General features: G+C 46.5%; 2 protein-coding genes across 2 annotated transcripts; one reads left to right on the forward strand and one right to left on the reverse strand.

Moving 5' to 3' along the window:
• Window positions 1-8,333: 8,333 nt before the first annotated feature.
• LOC106002740 (vomeronasal type-2 receptor 116-like) lies at window positions 8,334-9,260 on the forward strand. Its single transcript, XM_013037555.1, is given in 1 exon segment — window positions 8,334-9,260. A coding segment is annotated over 1 exon segment (927 nt).
• Window positions 9,261-18,150: 8,890 nt separating this feature from the next.
• Window positions 18,151-19,197, reverse strand: LOC106002741 (PRAME family member 12-like). The gene has a single exon (XM_013037557.1). The coding sequence runs from the start codon at window positions 19,195-19,197 to the stop codon at window positions 18,151-18,153; it is 1,047 nt and encodes a 348-aa protein (XP_012893011.1).
• Window positions 19,198-24,351: the final 5,154 nt, after the last annotated feature.

Raw genomic sequence — 24,351 nt, forward strand, 5'->3', positions numbered from 1 at the left:
ACAGGAAGATGGCAAAAGTAATGAAGGTATCACAGCAGATTTGGTTCCACATGGATATTAAATAGACAGCCTCAGTGGTTCTGTGGAGAGTGAAGGTAGCTCACTCAGCAGGCTTTATCAGAGACAGAGCCAAAGATGGCCACGTGTGTGTCCAGCTTCAGACACCCTGGGTTCTGGAGGGAGAGCCTTTTCACTTCTTAGAGGAAAGATGGGGTAACAGGATAGGAAGTGAGGCTCTGCAGACTCACGGACAGGAAATGCTGTCTGTGCCTGACAGGAGAACACTTGTCACATCCATGCTGACTGATACACAAATGACACTAGATTCCAACATCAGAATGTTTCAACTCACTAGAACATCACAAGCGAACACTAATAGGATGGGGAAATGTGTTGCTACTGAAAATTCACACCGTTCTTGTTCTATATTGTCAAAATACATTGTTCACATTAGTGGAGCATGGGGCTGGAGCCAGGGCCACAAAATGTATGTCATGGATTGGCATATCTTTACATCAGTGTTTGTACAAATACACACATTTTAATGAGGAATTAGTCTGTCTCCTTCTGTATCTCTCTCTTTCTCTCTCTCTCTCTGTCTCTCTGTCTCTCTGTGTGTGTGTGTGTGTGGTGTCTTTCCTTCTGACACAGTGTACTGCATCTGCTGGTTTCCACATGTTGAGTAGTTGCCTGTCTTGGGCAGATTCCACCTGCACCCAGTGAGCAATGCTCTTGATGCTTTGCAGTGATTGCTTGTATTTTGTCAAGGGTATTTGCAAGCATCTTCATTATAGCTATTGGATATGGTTTTCTGTGTTTTTGTGTCCTTATCTGGTTTTGATATCAGGGTCATTCTGGCTTCATCCGATACTCTTTGAAGAATTCCTTCCACTGCTGTGTGTGTGGGCGAGTAATGGAGACCTGGTCTTCACTGATTTTGAAATTGTTTTCTGGAATCTGGCAGTGAAGCTCCTTGTTTTGGGCCTTGGATGGGAGACTTTCTTTTACTACTGTCCTGTCCAAGTTTTCTATTCTCTCTGATCGAGATTGGGTAAGCTGTAAAACCCTAGGGGTTTGTCCATTTCTTCTGTTATCAAGTTTATAGACATCAGTTATTTATCCTGAAGAATCTCCCTCTCGTCTTAGACTAACCATGGTTCCTTTTGTGTACCTTTTGAAGAATCACTTCTTTGTTTTGTTTACCTTTGGTAGTGTGTATGTGTGCTGCTTGCATTAGAATTTGAACTTGGGGCCTGGGCGCTGTTCTTGAGCATTTTTGCTCACAACTATCATTCTACTACCACGTGAGTCACAGCTCCATTTCCATATTTTTGGTGGTTAATTGGACATAAGAGTGTCATAGGCTTTCCTGCCTAAGCTGGCTTTGAACTCTGATCCTCAGATCCCAGCCTTCTGAGTAGCTAGATTACACATGTAAACCACTCATATCTGATTCTGATTGTTTTGTTATTAGCCTATTTTAGCAATATGTAATTGTGATGTTTGCAGGCATGCATACAGTGTATCCTAATCAATTTGCACCCCACCCTCCCATAATGCTCAGCTTCCCCCCCTTCCCAATTTTTGTTCTGTTTTTATGTCAGCCACAATTTTTATGTTTTATTTTCTTGTATTAATTTTGGGTGTAGTTTGTTTTTGCCTTTCTAGTTTTGCTTGAGATGATGCTAAAGGTTATTTGGACATATTTCTATTCCTTTAATTTCAGCATTGATCATTATCTAGCTGCTTGGTTTTCCTTTTCTGTATCCTATGAATTTCATTATGCTTTGTTTCCATTTTGGTCTCAAAAATAATTTTCTTCTCAATTTTTGCTTTGCTCCATTGGTTGTGCAAAAACAATGTATTTAGCTTTCATACATTTCTGCTGCTTTCCAAGGTTTTTGTTTTGTTTTGTCAATCCTGAGGCTTGAACTCAGCGTCTGGGCACTGTCCCTGAGCTACTTTCACTCAAGATTACAACTCTACTACTTGAGCCACAGTGAGCTTTTTCTGTTTATGTGCTCCTGAGAAATTGAACCCAGGGCTTCATACGTGTTAGGCAAGCAATCTACTGCTAGGCCACATTCCCAAACCTCAAAGATTTTCACATTCAGTGATTTCTAGCTCTTTTACAGTATGGCCTAAACATATGCCTGATATGATTCAATTTTATGAAAATATTTTAAATCTTTCTTGTGGTCTGTCACATGATCTAAAGAGATAAAAGAAACATAGCTTTGCACTTCACATGTGTGGCACCAGAACCCAATCCTGAGTGTTGGTCTCAGAATGGCCAGTTCATGTTTCATGGATGGCAGTCATTCTTCTGTGTCCACATCTGGCAGAGAAGAGACGCTCCCTGTCTGTCTCTGGGCTGTCACAAGGAGATGAGCCTCATATAGGAAAATCCTCTTTTATGACCTCCCATTGTCCCAGTGACCAACTTCAAGGTTGGACAGCAGTGTGCACAGTGGTTAATGTTTCATTATTGACTGTGTGGAGTAACTCCTTCATAGTCCTGTCATTGGATCTGAAGGGAGTCATCTGTAATTCCTTCTCCTCTCTATTCCCACGGCCTCTACCAGTTTAACTTCAAGAACTACCAGTTTGTCTTGGCCTTGGCTTTTGCCGTTGAGGAGATCAACAGGAACCCCCATCTTTTGCACAATGTGACTCTGGGATTTGAGATCTACCAGATGGATCACACTGCATCGTTGGTATTGGAAAGCTCCTTCCTCTGGTTCTCGGGGAAGCACGGGCTCCCAATTACACCTGTAGGGGCACGAGCACGTCGGCAGCTGTGCACACGGGGCCGTCAGCCCTCACCTCTGCCATGATCGGCACTCTGCTGGCACTCTACAGATTTCCACAGGTGAGGGCTCCGGCCAGGGAGACGTGAACTCAGCTGATGTGCAGGGGTGTGAAGAGAGCAAAGGGAAGATACTGCATTTAGATGCTGCATCAGGGTGTGCAGCCCCAGTGGGGCATCCACAGTCCCTTCATTTGGAAAAGAGGAGAGGGAGAGGATGTGGCACAGGTTCTTAGACTGATGATTCACTTCCCAGAAAGCTGTCAGGAATTACAAGATGAGCTAAAACGGGATGCACAAACCTTCCTTCCTATCTCTCCCAGATGTGATTGTGGTTCAGGCTGACCCTCCTCCTCTCATGTTCCCTTTCCTTTTAGCTCACCTTTGGGCCCTTTGACCCTGTCCTGAATGTCCGTGGCCAGTTTCCTTCTCTCTACCAAGTAGCCCCGAAGGATTCCTCTCTTGCTCTGGGCCTGGTCTCCCTGATGCTCCACTTTGGCTGGACCTGGGTGGGGCTGTTGGTCTCAGAAGAGGAGAATGGGATTTTGATTCTTCCACAAATGAGAGAAGAGATGGGCAGACATAGGATCTGTGTTGCCTTTGAGGCTTTGATCCCAGTGAAATTTCTATCAAATATAACAAAAGCCTTGGTAATACAAACAGAGATTATGAAATCCTCCACAAATGTGATCGTCATTTATGGTGACACTGAATTCCTGGTTAATTTCATGAGCTATTCGATGGATTTTCTTGTGTCAGGGAAAATCTTGGTCATGAACTCTCAGTACAATGTAACGGTCAAAAGGAGGTATGTCATGTTTGACACATTCCACACACCTTCTGACTTTTTTACACCACCATGAAGAAATCGCTGGATTCACCAGTTTTATGCAGTCAGTCAGTCCTTCCAAATATCCAGATGATGTTTACCTTGCTCAGTTGTGGTTCTGAATTTCAACTGCTCCGAGTCTGAGTCTGCCGGTGTGGACAGGGAGAGCTGTCCTCGCGAGGCCTCCCTGGCCTGGTTGCCTGGGCACCTTTTCGACATGGCCATGTCTGAAGAGAGTTTCAATGTCTACCAAGCCATGCATGCTGTGAGCCAGGCCCTCCACCCCCTGCTCCTTCACCAAACAGTCCTCCACCGGTGGGAAATGGGAAAAGAATGGTGTTCTCCCCTTCTCAGGTAACTTTCTAGGGGCGTTGCTTTCCTAGAGAAAATCTGTTTTACATCTCCATTTGTGCTTTGTGTTACAAATCACCCCGATATCCTCATTTTTTCACTGTTATAAGTTAATCTTTTTTCAATAAATTTCTTAATTCGGAACGCAGGATAGTTAGTTCTTTGTTATTTTTTTGGTTGGTTGTGGAGCTTGAATTCAGGGCCTGCACCCTGTCTCTGAGCTCCTTTGCTCAAGGCTAGGGTTCTATCATATGAGCCACGGCTCTACTTCCAGTTTTCTGGTTTTGTTGGACTTAGAGTCTCATAGACTTTCCTGGGATCCTGGCCTTCAGCCCCAATCCTTAGAGTAGCTAGGACTACAGGTGTAAGCCACTAGTGCCCAATGATAACTGTTTAATAACCAGTTTCCATGGAGCACATTTCCAACTTCATTTAAAACTCTGGTTTTGGAGTATTCCAAAAATTAATGGTGACAGCTAGCTTTAGCTAGGCTGGCCTGAGACCTGTGGTCTTTGTGAATAGTTAGGTGGGTGTGCTTCCTCCTGAATGTAGGTCTTCAATCCTCTCCTGAGTCACCAAGACTTAGAAACAGGAGGGCACGCTGTTTCTGTTCAGGTTTTCATTGATTCTGTTGCCCTGGCTGCTTGTGTTGCACTTGGACAAGGCTACTGGAGTAAGATGATGGGGCGTCCCCTCCTCCGGGTTATCTGATTCGTTGTGGGTCACCCTTCACCGTGAGCTGCATCTCTTTCAGCTGCAGCCCTTTCTGAAGAACCTCCACTTTGAGACTCCCACTGGAGACCACATCATTCTGGGTGATGAAAGGAAGCTCGAGGCCGAGTATGACATTGTGAATTTTCAGGATTTTCCAGAAGGTCTTGAACTAAAGGTAAAAGTGGGAAAGTTTTCTCCATATGGTGCACGTGGTCTACAGCTGTCGTTGTGTGAAGATGTGATCGAGTGGCCCCAGGCATTTACACAGGTGAGTACTTCTAATCAAGATGCTGGAACTCAGCCAGGTTTCTCCTGGATTTTATGCTGTTGTGCTCATTGCTCAGCAGTGTACATGTAGCAACGTCCAAGCAAACAAATTTTGTCATTAATTGAGTCTTGATGGGAAGCTTACTTACAAATGTATTTCTATATCTTCATGTGTTGCATATTGTACAATATAAATGACAGCTGAGTTCCTGAGCGAGCTCTCCCTGAGGCAAATCAATTTACACAGAGGAAAGGGTGAACTTACAAAGTCTGAAGGTTGATTTGCTCACAGGTGTGGGCGCTTTCGTCGTGGTTGTCTGGTCCTTGGCTCCATGTCTTTGGTGAGATAACACTATGGAAGGGTGTGTGCAGGGGAAGACCTCATTTCTAGTAGGGAAATAACAGCTATTGGCCTGAGGTAGCTATAACCACCAAAAGAGGAAATCGGTGCTTCAGGGTCTGCTTTTAAATGTTCTGGAATCTAGGGGCCATTTGCTGGAGCCTCTCAGGAGGTGTAGTGATAGAGGGTCCTGGGCCAAAGCAGCCCAGGCAGAAAAATCTGTGAGACTCCATCTTGTTGTGGCTCTAGTGGCAAAGGCCAGCCTTGAGCAAGAATGCCGAGCAAGCTTGAGGCCCTGAGTTCAAGCTCCAGTAGCACCAGATCATTAGATACATACATGCTTGCATGCATGCATGCATCCATCCATCCATCCATCCTTCCATCCATCCATCCATCCATCCATCCATCCATCGTTCATGTCCTTTCCTTATATATTTAGGGGGAGAAGGATAGACACTAATGATGACAAAAAGCAGCATGATAGGTTTGCTTCTAGAATCAACTTTCCCTCCTTCTGAAGCTTCCAAGATTTCCCCGGGAGCTCACACCTTAGGATTCGATGAAGATTTTAAGCCAAGAGCCCCCAGGGGCCACGTCATCTTCATCTGAGAAGAGAATCTAATGTGTAGATGTCTGTGGCTGCCACAACCAGGGGTAAGACAGTCCTGGGAGACCCGGCCAAAGAAATGATACATCAAGGGATGGAGGGAATCCAAAAGCTCCTTGTGCTTTGATCGCATGGCCTTCTGAACAAGTATTACAGTGGGAGGAGTGACCGCAGATTAGCGCAGAAACGAGGATATGGGTTCGTCTTGTGGTTACAGCCATTCCTAGGAGATACGATTTGCACACACAGGAGTAGTTGGCCCCTTCTTGTTGCAGTAACACATTCGAGGCCTGCGCCCCGCACCCCGCCGGCGGCGCCTGAGTCCCAGGCCCGCGCGATCGGCGCGCACCACGCACGCGCAGCCTCCCTGGGACCCCATGCGCAGGAGCCACGCCCCCCCGACTTCCGGCCCCGGCTCCCGGGCAGGCTCCATGTGGGGAGGGTGGCCGCTGGGCAGGGCGAAGGTCCCGCACAGGCGGGGAAGCGTTTCACCACTACCTGCACGGGCAGGCTGCCCCAGGGCCGAGGCTGGAACCTGGTCTTCCTGGGTGGGGCGCACGCCTATCACTCATCTGAGCTGTCCAATCAGAGGCCGGCAGCTGGAGCGGCTTCAAGTGCCGCCATTTTCGAAGCTCGGGCGCACGCAGCGTTGTGAGGAGCGTGTTCACGTGATTATCCCCCCCATCGGGAGCCTCGACACCCACTGCGGGACCCGAGGCCAGCGGAGAGGGTGAGCCCTGGGCGGGTGGTACGGGCCCCCCGGGGCACAGCGGGCCTCACCGCGGGCCGGGCGGTGCGGGCCGGGCGGGCAGGCGAGTGGGCCAATGGCATTCTAGAAGGAACTAGCCGGGAGCAGGGCCGCGCGGGCGTGGTCAGTGCCGCAGGGGCGGGTCCGTGGGGCGTGGTCACGAGCCAGGCCCGAGTGGAGGGGGCGTGGTCAGTGCCACGGTGGGGGGACGAGGTCATGGGGTGGAGCCCGCGGGAGGAGCATGGTCAGTGCCTCAGGGGCGGGGTCCTGGGGCAGGGCCCGCGCTGAGGGGCATGGTCAGTGCCGCGGGGTGGGTCCCGGGGGCGGGGCCCATGTGGAGGGCCGTGATCAGTGTTGCGGGGTGGGGTCCGAGGGGCGGGGCCGGCGGGGAGGGGCGTGGTCAGTGCCGCGGGGTAGGTCATGGGGGCGGGGCCCATGTGGAGGGGCGTGGTTAGTGTTCCGGGATCGGGTCCCAGGGGCGGGCCCCACGTGGAGAGGCGTGGTCAGTGCCTCGGGCCCGGGGTCCTGGGGTGGGGCCCGTGTGGAGGGGCGTGGTCAGTGCCGGGGGCGGGGCCCTGGGGCGGGGCCCGCGTGGAGGGGCTTGGTCGGTGCCGGGAGGCAGGGCCCTGCCTCTGGAGGGCTTCCTGACCATAGGCTGGCGGGAAAGGCGGCCAGCTAAGTGCTGGGTAAAGTCAGGGCAGTGGAGTCGGACATCACAGACCTGAAGGAGGGACAGAGCCTGAAGGGAATTTTCTTCTTTTCTGCCAGTCCTGGGGCTTGAGCTCAGGGCCCGGGCGCTGTCCCGGAGCTGCTTCTGCTCGAGGCTGGAGCTCTACCCCTTGAGCCACAGCTCCACTTCTGGCTTTTTGCTGTTAATTAGAACTAAGAGTTTCACAGACTGTCCTACCCAGGCTGGATCTGAAGCACGGTCCTCCGACCTCAGCCTTCTGAGAAGCGAGGATTACAGGGGTGAGCACCGGCTCCCAGCTGCATGGTGAATTACTCATGAGCAACTGATCCTCCGCTTGGGAACATGCGTCTCCTTGCCTCTGGTTTCCATGACATAGACCCTCAGAAAGGTGGGGTTTGGTCCAAGAAGTAGTTATCTGCCTGATGTGTGGCAGGGTCCCTGAGCTCTTCATTTCCCACGGATTCACAGGTGAGTGGGAGAGACAACCTGCATTCAACATCCTACAAAACCCTTCCATGAACACCTGCAGAGATGGATGGGGAAAGTTGGCTATCACCACGATGTCGCATGTGGTTAACGTGATCTGTGCAGAATCATGAGAGTTAATATGATATCATGAAAACAAACCAGAAACCCTGTGGAATACATTCTTAGCACAATAGAAATGAAGCAATGGTACATTACCAATACATGCTATAGTCATGTGTGAGGTATAAAGATGACAAGGCTGTGTGCTAGAGGCTCACACCTGTCAGCCTAGTTCCTCAGAAGGCTGAGATCTGAGGATTGCAGTTCAATGTTAACCCAGACGGGAAAGGCCATGAGACTCTTCTCTCCAATGAACCACCAGAAAAGTGGAAGTGGTAGGGGGTTAGCCTTGAGTAGAAAAGCCCAGGGACAAGGCCCAAGCCCTGAGTTCAAATCCCATGACCAAAAAAAAAAGGGAAGTACTGAATGGTACCTTATTGTCACCAGACATGGACCAGTGCACAAGATGTGCAGATCATCAGTACGCCAACGCTGAGAGAAGCCGCTGCCTGCTGAAAGCTGAGAGCTTCCTGGCTTATGAAGACCCCTTGGGCACGGCTCTGGCCTGCACCGCTCTTTGCTGCTCTGCACTTACAGCTGCTGTTCTAGGGATGTTTGTCAAGCACCAAGACACCCCCATTGTCAAGGCCAATAACTGAGCCCTCAGCTACCTCCTGCTCATCTCCCTCACCTGCTGCTTCCTCTGCTCCTTGCTCTTCCTGGGCCATCCCCACACAGCCACCTGCATCCTGCAGCACAGCACATTCGCAGTGGTCTTCACCGTGGCTGTGTCCACAGTCCTGGCCAAGACCCTCACTGTGGTTCTGGCCTTCACGCTCACGGCTCCGGGCAGAAGCACCCGGCAGTGGCTGGTGTCCCGGGCTCTGAACCTCCTCAGCCCCATCTGCACCCTCGTCCAGGTGACTCTCTGTGGCCTCTGGCTGGGGACCTCTCCTCCCTTCGTGGACACAGATGCACACTCTGAATACGGCCACGTCATCATTCTGTGCAACAAGGGCTCCCTCACCACCTTCTACTGTGTGCTGGGATACCTGGGCAGCCTGGCCCTGGCCAGCTTCACGGTGGCTTTCCTGGCCAGGAACCTGCCTGACACCTTCAATGAGGCCAAGTTCCTTAGCTTCAGCATGCTGCTGTTCTGCAGTGTGTGGCTCAGCTTCCTGCCTGTCCACCACAGTGCCAAGGGGAAGGCCATGGTGGCCGTCGAGGTCTTCTCCATCCTGGTCTCCAGTTTGGGCCTCCTGAGCTGCGTCTTTGCCCCTAAGTGGTATGTCATCCTGTTAAGGCCAGAGAGAAATTCTCTGCATGGACACAGGGATAGACCCCATTCTGGGAGAAACATAGGCTTAAAAACATAGGCTACCTAAAATTAATGAAGGGTCTTAGACAAATCTGTTCTGTTGCTCCAGACAGGTGTTTATACTATGGGATATCTTTGAACTTCTTTTCTCCAGTTGTGCTGTAGTCACTACAAATTGTAACCCACATTCCTGTAAGTTTGCATTGTATTCTAGGTAGTAGCTGTGCCTCTAATTTAAACTATGTCTAATCCTGCCAATCCCTTCCATGCATCTGTCTTGTCTTCTTTTGTCTTCCCCTTTGCTCTCTGTTATTTTTTCCTAAACGTTATCCTGATCAAATTCCTGTCTAAGCCTTAGTAGTGCTGAGTTCTTGAACTCACTGACATTTTTCTCCCTTAAAAAGTTCTGTCTTGCCTGGAGTCGGTGACTCATACCTGTTATCCCTGATACTCAGGAGGCTGAGATCTTAGGATCATGGTTCAAAGCCAGCCTGTTCAGGAAACTCTTTGACACTCCTATCTCCAGTTAACTATGAGAAAACCAGAAGTGGTGCTGTGGTTCAAGTGGTTGAGTGCTCGCCTTGAGCTGAAGAGCTCAGGACCAGCATCCAGGCACAGAGTTCAAACCCCACGACTAACAACAACAACAAACAGTTCTGTCTTGAATAAATGTGTTGACAATAGCATGTTTTGTTAGCTACTAGTGTATTTCTACTTACACATTTGCGTTTTGGAGTATTTTCTAGCCTATTTTTGCCAAATCTTTTTATAATAGGCCTTCAGACTTGAAGAATAGTACAATTAGCTGGTTATATGTAACCAGAGTATCTGTATGTAGCTGTCTGATATGCAGGATGGCCTAGGGAAAGTAAGGCAAAAACTAAAAGTGGACCCCAGCCTGTCACCATGCATTAACATCAACTCAAAATGCATTAAAGACCTTAACATCAAACCGGAAACTGAAACTACTGCACAGGCAGGAATTTCCTGAATAGAGTCCCAGGGTCATCATAAATTGGAGAGAGATTCGACAAATGGGACTACCTTAAAATAAAAAGTTTCTGCACAGCTAAAGACATAGCTACCAAAGTAGAAAGACAACCAACTAATTGAGAAAATATATTTACCAACAATATATCAGATAAGGGTCTAATATCCATTATATACAGACAACTCCAGAAACTAATCCCTCCCAAATCTATTAAACCAATCATTAAATAGGCAAAGGAGCTAAAGAGAGACTTCTCAGAAGAACAGATAAAAATGGCAAAGAAACACATGAGGAAATGTTCATCATCCCTAGCTGTAAAGGAAACGCAAATAAATACAACCTGTGATACCACCTTACCCAACTCAGAATAACCCATATCCTAAATTCAATCAATGACAAATACTGGAGGGGATGAGTTCATTGCTGGTGGGACAGCCAGTTTGGAAAGCAGTCTGGAGGGTACCTCAGAAAGCTAAATATAGACCTCCCCTGTGATCCAGCCATAGGCATCTACCTTGAGCAACAGGAACCAAGAAACAAGGACACATACACCTCTATGTTTATTGCAGCACTATTCACAATAGCCAAGACATGGAAACGGCCCAGATGCCCCACTCCAGATGAATGGATCCAAACACTGTGGTACCTATATATAATGGAATATTATGCAGCCATTAGAAAGGACAAAATAATGGCATTCATGGGGAAATGGATAGAACAGAGAAACAAATGGTCTCCCTGATATGTGCATGTTAAATACAAAATGCAAGTCGATTCCACAAAGTAGACAAGACTGAAGAAACAAAGGACCCCCATGCAATTTGTCATATCATCTCAAAATGACTCCATGTTCTTGACCACATATATGGTGTGTGTGTGTGTGTGCGCGCACAACTGAGGGAAGGTAGGTGGAGGGCACAGAAATATAGAAGATAGGGGCCCATCAACTGCACTGGACATAGATGAAAATGAGCTAAGCAACTCAAGGGCAGCAATGGGAGGGAGGGAATGAGAGGGAAAGAGGGAATAGCTTACACTAAGCAAAAGGAAAGAAATGTGCGTATCACCTGAGGTGGAAGAAATAGTTGTATTCTCAAAGCTTATAGAATTCACAAACATTATACACCATGATCATGACAATTTGTCTTGTGAAGTTTAAAATGTGCTTGTGACTTTAAGTGAAATTTGTGAAATGTATGTAATTAATCTCAATGAAAAATTATTTTTAAAAGGTTCACTGATATTTGACTTGGTTTGCGTTTGAACTATGACCCTCAGATCTCAGAATTCCTAAGTATCTAGGATTCTAGGAATCCTAGAATTTTTTGAGAGGAGTTTCTTGGAGATAATATTCTCAGATACATTCCTGCCTGGTTGGCTTCTAACTGACAGCCTCAGATTGCAGCCTCCTGAGTAGAATTACAGGCATGAGACACTAGTAGCAGACATATTTCTTTCCTGCTTTTTGTTTTGGATTTTTTGTGTGTGTACCTAGGTGGGCAGAAAGTGAATATTACTTATAGCAGTACATAGGAACATAATTGGCATTTTGAACACATATTTGATCAAATCTCAACCACAACAGCTTTAATTAATGAAAATTCTCATCCCCAAATATCTGGGAGAAGTAATAGTTTTCTGGCTTTAATGAGACATTATTTCGAAGGAAATGAAAGATAGGGTGACAGTGTGCAAACAGAAATGTAGTCATTACCTGAGTCATGCAACTGTAGTCCCTCTGTACATCACCTTAAGAAAAAAATAAAAATATAAAAGACTCACAGACTTCTTGCTAGACTGGCTTCTAACTTCCATCCTCTGATCTCAGCCTTTGACTAACAGATTGACCAACAGGATTGCAGGATCCCAGTGTGAAGCTTACTTTCTTTCTTTTTTTGGTATGCATGGGGGGCCAGGAAGTGAATATTTCTAGTAGAGCAAATAAAGTATGGCCTGCATTCTTAAAGCAAGTTTAATCAAATCTCAACTACTGTGGTTGAACTACTGAGAATCCTTATCCCAAAGATGTGAGAGACATAGAAATGGTTCTCTAGCCCTCAGTGGAGGCCATTTGGTATTTGGTGTTGAAATTTCCCCCTTATATTCCCCCAGAATATGATTTATGTATGTTTGATCTTGGTCTACTACCTGAGCCACAATTCCACTTCAGGGTTATTTGGAGTTTCAAGGGCTCTCCTGCCCAGGCTGGCTTTGAACTGTGATCCTTAGTTTTCAGACTTGCTGAGTAGGTAGGATTCTTGCCATGAACAATACTCTCATTCTTTAATGCCAAAAATGGTATCTTTCTACTCATGCTTTTCCATTCCATTACTGTGGGATAGTCCCACAATATAGACTTTTGTTTACAACTATTAAGACAAACGAGATAGTAACTGGGTGCAGGTAGCTCACACTTGTAATCCTACCTACTCAGGCTGAGATCTGAGGATCACAGTTCAAAGCCAGCTTGAGCAGGAAAGTCCATGAGACTCTTATCTCCAATAAACCACCAAAAAACCAGAAGTGATGCTGTGGCTCAAGTGGTAGAGTGCTTGCCTTGAGCTAAACAGCTGAGGGACAGTGCCCAGGCCCAGAGTTCGAGCCCCACAACTGACAAAAATGAAAGAAGAAAAACAAGATTGTTATCCAGATCACTCCAGGCTGAATTCACTCCAGACTCCTGATGTTGTGTGCACAAGACCTATGTAACCCCCCTGCCCCCAAGCACTCCGCAACTCCTGGATCTCCAGAGCTAAGGACTAAACCGCCTATCTCTTCCATGAACCCTGATGTTTGGAGGTTTTGCCCCCTGGAGAATGCATTTCTGTCCCTGCTTTCATTTCTGCTATTGAGAAGAGATTGCAGGAGAGAGCCACCATACAACATAGGCAGAGCAGAGAGGCCAGCAAGATCCTCTTCTCTGACCACACAAGAACCATCTGGTTCCAGCCTGTCGATCTGTAGTTGTTCTGGTAATGACAGAAGGTGATACAGATCTGGACCTTCTGGGTTATCTCCATGTCTCTCAATGCCTGTGCCAAGCCAGCCTAAACCTTGGGCTACCTCTAAGGTAGCTCCCCAGAGGGGCAGGATAGAGTCCTCATCTCAAATGGCCCAGCCTGGCCATGTGGCTCAGGAGGCTCTGCAGGGCAGACAGAGATGGGGTTTCTGTCAAAATGGAAGAATCTGAGCTGGGAGCACTGGCTCAGGCTGGCAGGATGGCTGAGAGATGGGCATCAGTGATGGCACAGTCCAAGATTGCAAGGGTGCCAGCTGGCTACTTAATTCAGGATGGCTTGCAGAGGCTCAAGAACAAGTATGTTCATGTATAAACTCCTTAAACAGGTGCTTGAGCATTGGGACAGGAACCAAATGTTGGCTTCCTTTAGCGGACATGAACTCAGAGACAAAGTCTTCAACAGCTTCAGGCTCTTGAGGATGGAGGGCAAGTTTTCATCAGGGAAGATGAAGTTCCTGGAGATATTGCAGGTGCTCCAGATATGCCCCAAATTTCCAGGAATATGAGAAATTCTTGGGACTAAATATGTTGAAGTAGCCACCTATCTTGGAGAAGTTAAGGATGCGGAGGTTCTTCATCTGCCCCAGGTAAAGGGCAAGTTTTCCCATAGTTTGTGGGTACCAAAATTCACTCACCCCTAGTTCCTGGATGGAGGTCTGTCTCACCACAAGCAGAGTCTGCTGGATTTCAGAGATGGAGCCACAGCGAATCTGGAGCTTCCTTAAGCACAACTAAACTCATTGTTTCCTCTTTCTGGCTGACACATGGGAGCACATAGGCATGCTGATCATCCTGGGTACCATCTTTGATGATCAGGATCATGGTGATCCTCAAGGGCTGTTCATCATTGCTCAACCACAGCTGTCTGTGGGATTATCAATGAGGACCTCTCGAGAAGAACTTTGGGCCATGGAGAGATATCCCTGTGTCCAGATCTCTTGAGTACTTGCAGTTTCCACTGACTAGGATGCTCCTTCTTGGCAAGTAGCAGATGGAGTCCATCCAGGACAGCATGGAAGGTTTCTAGATTTCTAGGAAGGATATCCTTGGGCAAGGATCACAGGGCTCAATACCTTTGGGTGTATTACTACACAATGACACTTGTTGAGGTGGTTGATGGTGGCACATTACAGTAATCCTAGCTACTCAGGTGGCTGAGATCTGAGAATCAGGTTCCAACCCAGCCAACCTGGGTAGAAACGTCCCCATGAGACTCTAATCCCCAATTAACCACTCAAAAACAAGAAGTGGTGCTGTGGCTCAAAGTGATAAAGAGCTAGCTTTGAGCAAAAAGAGCTCAGGGACACGGCCAGGTCCTTGAGTTCAAGTACAACAATGGAAAAAAACCAATGTGCTTCTTGAAATTAACTGCAAGAAATGGAATGTACCATTTGTAGTTCCCACCCTCTTTCATTTATTCCCTTTTGTCACTTTTTTATTCTGTACCCTTTGTCTTATTTATATTTTTCTGATTTGGGGAAGAGAAGAGGAAGTGGAGAAACAGTGGGACAAAGGGTGTCCTGATTCATCAGTGATATTAATCACACACTCTGTTGGAAATGAACTTTACACCTTAGGGGTGATGAAAGTGGGGGGGATTGGAAGGGAATGTAGAAGAGGGTGACACTGTGTAAAAGGAAATGTACTTATTTTCTGAATCATGGAAATGTAATCCCTCTGTACATCACCTTCACAATAAAATTTTAAAATATTAAAAGAACGAGTCTCCCAGACTTTCCTGCTAGACTGGCATGGAACTGCCGTCCTCTTATCTCAGCCTATTGAATAGCACAATTACAGGCAGGATCCACCAGATCTCAATGTGATCCTTCTTTTTATCTTTCTTTCTTTTAGAGTGACTGGGTGATCAGGAAGTGAATATTTCTTATAGCAGAACAAATGAATTGTGGCCTGCATTTTCAAGGTGCCTTTCATGAAATCTGAACTGGTATTAGATATTGACATTTGTCATCCCAAGTATGTGAGAGAAGCAGGAAGAGTTCTCTTGCTTTCATGGAATGTCTTTTGGCATTTGGTTTTGAATTTCTTCCCTAGCTTTTCTACAAAATTTGTTTTATGTATGTTTGAGGTTGGTCATGGAATTTTTTTGAATTTTTCTTTTGTTATATTTTGTTGTTCCACCTGTGGGGCTTGATCTCAGGGCCTGGGTACTGTCCCTGTGCTCCTGCTTAAAGCCATCACTCTTACCTGAGCCACAGCCCCACTTCTGGCTTTTTTGGAGGTTCACCTCAGATGAGAATCTAGAGGCCTTTCCTGCCCAAGCTGGTTTTGAACTGTAATCCTCAGATCTCAGACTTGCTAAGTAGCTAGAATTTCTGGGGGGGGGGGCGGATAATACTCTCATTCTATGGGGTCTTTCTACTTCCTATTTTCCTTTCTTTTACTTTAAAATAAATTGATTGGCTCATTATACATTAAATAGTATAGAGTGCTGGGCTGCCCCAGGTTTAAGAGGTTTACACATAATCATTTAGGAAAACAAGATCATGTTCCAATTCTTTCCAAGCTGAATTCTCTCCTGATTCCTGATGGTGTGTGCACAGAACACAAGCACCCATAAAAACTCAACAACACAGCCCAGCTTCTTTTGCAAATGTATAACGAACTGAACACAAAAGATTTCCCACCTAATTCCTCAAGACATTCCTACAGATGTCCCCCTGCCCTGAGCCTGCAAAGAACCTGAAAAGTACATCCAGCCCAACTTACAGCTTCCAACAAGATACCTGGAAATTCTATCTCTGCAGTTCTTTCCCTCCCTCTCTCCTTCCTTCACACCCAACTTTCCTTCACTCCATTCCTTCTTAGCTTTCCTCCTTCCCTCCCACCTTCCTTCAGTCCCTCCTGCCTGCATTCCCTCCTTCCCTTCACTCCCTTCCCTTTTACCTTCCTTTCTTCCTTCATTCCCTCCCTCCTTGATTCCTTCATACCTTCCTTCTTCCCTTCTTTCCTTACTTTGTCCTCTCTCCCTCAGTCACTGCCTTCTCTTCTGCCTGGCTGCCTTCTTCTCTTCCTTTCTTTTTTTATTGTGTGCTGAACTTGGACTTGCACTCAGGGCCTTGGGGGTATTCCAAGTTGCTTTATGTCAAGGCCAGTGCTCTACCAATTGAGCCACAACACTAATCACCCAATTGGTAAAAAACTTTCACCGATTTTTGGCCCAGACTGGGTTTTAACTGTGACCTCAGATCTCAAACTTTTTGAGTGCCTTTGATTCTAGGAATCCTAGAATATTTTTTTTTGTCGGTCGTGGGGCTTGAACTCTGGGCCTGGGCGTTGTCCCTCAGCTCTTCAGCTCAAGGAGAGCGCTCTACCACTTGAGCTACAGCGCCACTTCCCCTAGAATATTTTGTGAGGAGTTTCTTGGAGATAGTACTCTCAAATATATTCCTGCTTGGCTGGCTTCTACCTGAAACCCTAAGATATCAGACTCCTAAATAGGATTACTATCATGAGATGCTAGAAACGAATGCATTTTTTCTTCCTTTTGTGTGTGTGCATGTGTGCGTGTGTGTGTGTGCGCGTGTGCGTGCGTGCAGGCATGTACATGTGTGTTCCTCTGTGGGAATAAAGTGAATTTTCTCTTAGAAGTGCAAAAGAACTGTGGTTTGCATTATGAAGGCACATTTGATCAAATCTCAACCAATACAGATTTATCTATTGAAAATTCTTATCCTCAAATATGTTGGAGAATTAGAAAGAGTTCTCTTGATTTATAGAATGTCATTTGGTATTTGATATTCAATTTTTCCTCACACTTAATCCCCAGAATTTGATCTATGTTTATTGACCCATGTCATAAGTTTGTTTGTTTGTGCCAATGTTGGCACAATGCTCAATGCCAGCACTCTAGTACTTGAGCCACAGTTCCGCTTGTGGCTTTTTTGGAGATTCATTAGAGATGAGAATCTCAAGGACTTTCCTGCCCAAGCGGGCTTTGAACTGTGATCCTCAGATCTCAGATGTCCTGAGCAGCTATGCTTCTAGGTGGAAACAATACACTCATTTTTTGGTGCTGAGAAATGATATCTTTTTACTCATGTTTTTCTTTTCTTTTTATTTATGATTGATTGATACAGAAATTTATAGATAATAACAGATGTTCTCAAAGCTTAGATTGGCCCACAGCAAGATCTTGTTTCAGTTCTTTCCAGGCCTACTATACTCCAAATTTCTGAGAATGTGTGTACAGGGCACAAGGACCCAAAAGCACTCTTAAACTCCTGGGGCTTCAGAGTTATGTTTGACCTGAAAAACTAAGGACCAGATGCCCTGTGTCTCCCAGCCACATTGAACTTTGGAGTTTGCTAGGCCTGGAGAATGCACTACTTTTCAATCTTTCATTTCTGATGCTGAGAAGAAATTCCAGGAGAGATGGCCAAACTACACAGGCAGAGCAGAAAGCCCAGGAAGATCTTCCTCTGTGACCACCCAGGAACCATCAGGTGCCATGCTGTAGGACTGGCACTTGTTTCGGTGATGACAGAAACGTGTACAGATCTGGACCTTCTGGTTTGTCCTGATATGTCTTAATACCTGTGCCAAGCCAGCCCGAACATTGGCAAATCTCTCATGGTCAATGTACCTTTGCCTCCACTCTTGTGGGCGGTAGCTCTCCAGAGGGGCAGGATAGAGCCCTCGTCTCAAATGGCCCAGCCTGGCCATGTGGCTCAGGAGGTTCTTCAGGGTGGCCATGGAGATGTGATTTCCATAGAAACTGAAGAGGCTAAGCTGAGAGCATTGGCTCAGGATGGGCAAGATGGCTGAGAGCTGGGCGTCATTGATGGCACAGTCTTCCAGGGCCAGGGTCTCCAGGGTTCCCACCACTCTGCCCAACAAGGCTTTCAGGGGCTCAGAACTGAATGACTCCATGGGCAATCTCCTCAGACGCAGGTGCTTGAGCTGCCTGGAGCAGGGTCACTGGGACAGAAACCTCAGGTCCGCTTCCTTCAGCAGACATGAACTCAGAGACAAGGTCTTCAAAGGTGGCAGGCTCCTGATGATGGCGGGTATATTTGCATTAAGCAAGACAATGTGATGCACATGAAGCTCCTGAAGATGCTGCAGCTGCCCTAGATGCTCCCCTATCATCCAGGGATACCATAAATTCTCGTGAGGGTGACTGTAGAAGTCGCCACCCATGTTGCAGAAGTTGAGGATGTGAAGGTTCTTCATTCGACCCAAGTAAGGAGCAAGTTCTTTCATAATTCCTGGATGCCCAAATTCACTCACCACCAGTTCCTGGATGGAGTCCAGCCTCACCACAAGCAGAGCCTTCTGGATTTCAGAGAAGGAGTCAGACAGAATCTGCAGCTTCCTGGAGTAGAGCTGGACTTGTTCTCTCCTCTCCCTGACCCACTGGAGCAGGTGGGCTTGGAGAGCGTCCTGGACGCCATCTTTGATGGTCAGGTCCATGGCTATGGTCAAGGGAGGCTCTTCAGTCATCCCTGAGCAGTGGCTCTCTCTTGGCTTGTCAGTCAGGACATCCGGACGAGATAGTCTGGCCATGGAGAGGTAGCCCTGTATCCAGATGTTGGGGTGCTCCTTCTGCAGGTCGAGGACTTGCAGTTTCCACCGACTGGGGCGCTCCTTCTTGGCCAGTAGCAGATCGAGCCCATCCAGGACAGCCTTGAAGGTTTCCCGGTCTGTAGACTCTGCCAGGTCCCCCAGGGGGAGGCAGGAGAAGGGCCAGGCCTGCACCAGGGCCTTCAGCGACTGTGTGTGGCCCTGAGCGTAGACCTCCATGAACAGCGAAGGGAACAGCAGCAGAGGCAGATCTTCCAGGGCAGAGATGGCCAGGGCCTGGTCGCTCAGCAGAATCTGCATGGCCAGATGCTGGAGTGAGGGAGGGGCTCCAGTGCTCATCTTGATGGACCAGATGTGGGCCAGGTGTGCAGGGCTCTCTGAATCACAGCAAGTTGAGGCACTGACTGCAGGATTCAGAACTCTGATTCTGTTCTCCATCCCTGGGCATCATTAAAGCCCAATCCCCTACCCTCCCTATTCCATATCTGCCAATCAGAGAGCAGCTTCTGATGGGATTTCTGAGTCACACCCAGCACACCTTGGTTGGGTGTTTCACTTGAGATCAATTCAAACACTGGTTTTAACCAAAAAATGATAGGATTAAAGGCCTGTCCCACACAGCCTAGCTTTTCTTTGAAATGTAAGTCACACTTTAACAAAATGACTTCCCACTCTTATACTTTAATCCCCCCAGACTTTCCCACAGATGTTGCACGGCCCTGAGCTACAAAGCATGCAAGGAGAGAAGTCACCCAAAGTTATAACATCCACAAGACATCGGGAAATAGTTCTCTGGATTTCTTTCCCTCTTTCCTTCCCTTCCTACCTTCCTTGCTTCCTTCCTCTTCTCTTTCCTTCCTCTCATGTTTCTTTTTGTACCCATTCTAGAACTTTAACTCTGGGCCTGGGTGTTGTTCCTTATCTTTTCTTTGTCAAATGTAGTGCTTTACCACTTGAGTCATAACAGTACTTCTCCCTTTTCTAAGCAGTTGATTGGAAACAATAGTCTTCTGGCAGAGAAATCCCTGTTTAGCAGAGAACCATAGTATAAAAAGACAAGTCATGGCCCCCCAAAACATGGATAAATGGCAGAAATTACCAAACACTTCTCAATCCTAACTATTCATATTCATGGACTTTATCAATTAAATGACATAGATTGACTAGGTGGATCAGACAGCAAGACCCATTTATCTTCTGTTATCAACAGGCACACATTGCCCAAAGAATCAAACAGATTCTGAATGTGAAAGGCTGGAATAAAAATCTATCAAGCAGCAGGGCGCTGGTGGCTCACCCCTGTAATCTTAGGTACTCAGGAGGCTGAGATCTGAGGATCGCGGTTCAAAGCCAGCCCAAGCAAGAGAGACCGTGAGACTCCTATCTCCAATAAAACACCAGAAAACCGGAAGTGGCACTGTAGCTCAAGTGGTAGAGCACTCGCCTTGAGCTGAAGAGCTGAAGGACAGCGCCCAGGCCCAGAGTTCAAGACCCAATACTGACCAAAAAAAAAAATCTATCAAGCAAAGAGCCCCATAAACGGGCCAGAACAACAAAACCAATGGCAGATAAAACAGAACTCAAATTAAAATTACTGAGAGGAGATCTTTCCTACAGGAGGACATAACAATTCTAAATATCTATACACCAAATGCCAGAGCATCCATTTTCATCAAACAGATACTACCTCCCCTAAAACACAGGACTGTCAAACAACAAAACAACAACAACAACAACAAAAAACACAAACAAGATTGAAGCTGGGCACCGGTGGCTCACACCTGTCATTCTTACTACTCAGGAGTCTGAGATCTGAGGATTATGGTTCAAAGCCATCTGGGCAGGAAAGTCCGTGAGACTCTGATCTCCAGTAAAACACTCAGAAAACCAGAAGTGGCGCAGTGGCTCAAGTGGTAGAATGCTAGCCTTTTGCTGAAGAGCTGAGGGACTGCGCCCAGGCCCAGAGTTCAAGACCCATGACGCACACACACAAAAAAAGGGGGAAAAAGATTGTATTCCAGTTCTTTCCAACTTGAATTGACTCCAAATTCCTGATGATATGTGAGCAGGACACATTTACCCCAAAAGTCGTCAGAAACTCCTAGGGCTCCAGAGCTATGATTGAACTGAAAAGTTCAGGACAAGACACCCTGTCTCTTCCAACCACACTGAATGTTTCGGTTTGGGTCCCTTAGAGAATGCTCTTGTGTCATAGCTTTCATTTCTGATTCTGAGAAGAGAGTCCAGGAGAGAGGCCCCCTCCTACACAGGCAGAGCAGAAAGGGCAGAAAGACCTCCTCTGTGACCAGCCAGGAACATCAGGCCCCATGCTATAGAACTGGCACTTATTCTGGCAATGACAGAAATTGGTACAGATCTGGGCCTTCTGGGTTGTCCCACTGTCTCACCATGCCTGTGCCAAGCCAGCCTGAACCTGAACTAAACTGTCAGGATGCATATTCCTCTCCAGAGAGGCAGTATAGGCCCAGCCTGGCTGTATGGCTCAAGAGGTACTGCAGGGTGGCCATGGAGATGGGGTTTCCATAGAAACTGAAGAAGCTGAGTGGGAAGCACTGGCCCAGGGTGGGCAGGATGACAGAGAGCCTGTCATCAGTGATATAACAGTGCTCCAGAGCTAGGGTTTCCAGGGAGCCAGCTACTTGCTCCAGCAGGGCTCACAGGGGTTCAGGACTGAAGAAGTCCATGGGAAATTCCCTCAGATACAGGTGCTAGAGTTGGCTTGTGCAGGGATACTGAGACAGAGATGAAAGGTCAGCTTCCTCCAGTGGACATGAACTCAGAGACATGAACTCAAGCCTCAGGCTACTGAGGATGGCTGGCAGATTTCGATCAAAGATGACATCATACACATGAAACCCCTGGAGATGCTGCAGCTGCCACAGTACATGGCCTGAATTTGTACTAATATCACTAATTCATGGGACTGGAAGTATAGAAGTTGTCAGCAATCTTAAAGAAGCTGAGAAGGTGAAGATTCTTCATCTGGCCAAGGTAAGAAGCAAATTTTTCATGGTTCCTGGATGCCAGAATTCAGTCACCACTAGTTCCTGGATGAAGTGAGCCTGACCACAAGCAGAGCCTTCTGGATTTCAGAGTTGGAGTCATACTATCTGCAGCTTCCTTGGGCACAGCTGAACTTGTTCTTGCCTCTCCCTGGCCCACTGGAGCAGGTAGGCTTGGATATCATCTTGGGCACCATCTTTGATGGTCAGGTCCAGGGTGATCACCAAGATGTGCCCTTCAGTCATCACTGTGCAGCGACTAGCTATTGAGTTGTCAGTCCCTTAGCTTTCTTTCTCCCAATGCTAGTGATTTAAGATATGTGCAACAACTCCACTTTTAGGTTTTTGGTACTTCAGTGGAGATAAAGAGTTTCACAGACTTTTCTGCATGAATGGTGAAACTATAATCCCTCCATTCATCAACTTCACAGTAAAAAAAATTAAGAGTCTCACAGAATTTCCTGCCAGCCTGGTTGTGAACTGCCATCCTATGGTCTCAGCCTGTTGAGTAGTAGTGTTGAAAGCTTGAGTTACAGAATCTCAGTGTGAACCTGTGTGTGTGTGTGTGTGTGTGTGTGTGTATAGAAGAGAAAATGAAGTGTGACTTGTATTCCAAGGGTGTTTTTGATCAAATCTGAACTGGCTTTGTACTGAGATTTGTCATTCCAAATATTTTGGTGAAGCAGAAAGAGTTTTCTTTCTTTCATGGGATGTATTTGGCATTTGGTTTTGAATTTTTTTCTGAACTTTTTCTCCAAAAATTCATCTATGTATGTTTGATGTTGGTCATGGGTTTTGTCCTGTTTGTTTTATTATATATTATCTAGCTGTGGTGCTTGAACTCAGGTCCTGGGAGCTGTCCATTAGCTTTCCACTCCAAGCCAGGACTCTACTATTTGAGCCACAGCTCCACTTCTGGCTTTTATGGAGGTTCACCGGAGTTGAGAGCCTCAAGGACTTTCCTGTCAAGCTGGCATTGAACTGTTATCCTCAGAGATCAGACTTGAGGAGCTAGGTAGGATTCTAGGTGAGAATAATACTCTCATAATATGGTCTTATTTCCCCTTCATTTCAAAATAAATTGACTGGTTCATTTATAAATTGGAGACAGTCAGGGATTGCCCTGGGATTTGGGTGTTTGCACACAGTTCTTTAGAAAAACAAGATTGTGTTCCTGTTCTTTCCAGGCTGAATTCACTCTAGATTTCTGATGGTATATGCACAGGACACATGTACCCCCAAAGCCTCATTGACACTGCCTGGCTTCTCTTTCAAATGTATAACAAACTGAATATAAAAGTTCTCCCACCCATGTACCCTAAATCTTCAATTCCTACAGAGGTCCCACTGCCCTGAGCCTACAAAGGACCCAAGAAGAGCAGCCAGTCCAACTTACAGCATCCAACAGCATCTATCTCTGCCTCCCTCCCTCCTATCCTCCCTTTTTCTTTCTTTCCCTCTTTCCTTCCTTCCTTCCCTCCCTCCTTCCTTTCTGCCTTCCTGCCTTCCTCCCTCCTTCCCTTTCTTCCTCCCTCCTTCCCTTCTCTCCTTTCTAGCTGAATTCTTCCTATCCTTTCTTCCCTCCTCTCTTTTTTATTTTGTACTGAACTGTGACTTGAACTCGGGGTCCTGGGCTGTACCTGAAATGCTTTATATCAACCAGTGCTCTACCACTTGAGTCACAACACTCATTACTGAATTCAAAAAACTCACCAATTTTTGGCCCAGTTTGGATTTGAACTGAGACCACCAGATCATAGACTTCTTGAATACCTAGGATTCTAGGAATTCTGGAATTTTCATGAGAATTTGGCTGGCATCTAACTGAGATCCTCAGATATCATACTCCTGAATAGAGTAAGAGGCATGAGACACTAGACCTTGGAGTACCTTTTTGTTCTTTTTGTTTTGGATTTCTTTGGTGTGCCTGTGTGGGCACAAAGTGAATATTTCTTATAGAAGAGCAAAGGAACTGTGGTTTGCATTTGAAGACACATTTGATCAAATATCAACCATTATAGCATTAATTACAAAAAATTCTCACCCCCAAATATGTTGGAGAAGTAGAAACTTCTCTTGGATTTCATGGATGTCATTTGGTATTTGATGTTTAATTTTCCCTCAGACCTTTTCCCCAGAAATTGGTCTATGTGTGACTGACCTTGGTCATAGGTGGGTATGTTAGTTTGTGCCAATTCTGGCACATAGGTGCTGTCCCTAATTTTTGTGCTCAATGTCAGCACTCTACTACTTAACCCATTTCTGGGTTATTTGGAGGTTTGCTAGAGTTGAGAGTCTCAAGGACTTTCCTGCCCACGGTAGCTTTGAACTGTGATCCACAGATCTCAGACTTGCTGAGTAACTAGGAATCTAGCCACAAACAATACTCTCATTCTATGGTGCCGCAAAATGATCTCTTTCTACTCATGCTTTTCCATTCTTTTTATTTGTGATTGATACCGTAAATTATAGATAGTAAGAGATTGTGACATGATACGAGTTTGCTTACAACCATTAAGAAAAACAAGAGTGTATTCCAGTTCTTTCTAGGCTGAATTGACTTCAGATT

This window comes from Dipodomys ordii, unplaced genomic scaffold, assembly GCF_000151885.1.
Source record: "Dipodomys ordii isolate 6190 unplaced genomic scaffold, Dord_2.0 Scaffold1000000529, whole genome shotgun sequence".
Lineage (NCBI taxonomy): Eukaryota > Metazoa > Chordata > Mammalia > Rodentia > Heteromyidae > Dipodomys > Dipodomys ordii.

Excerpts from the sequence above, each read along its gene's own strand:
- LOC106002741 (XM_013037557.1), bottom strand. The coding sequence starts at position 19,197 with ATGGAGAACAGAATCAGAGTTCTGAATCCTGCAGTCAGTGCCTCAACT.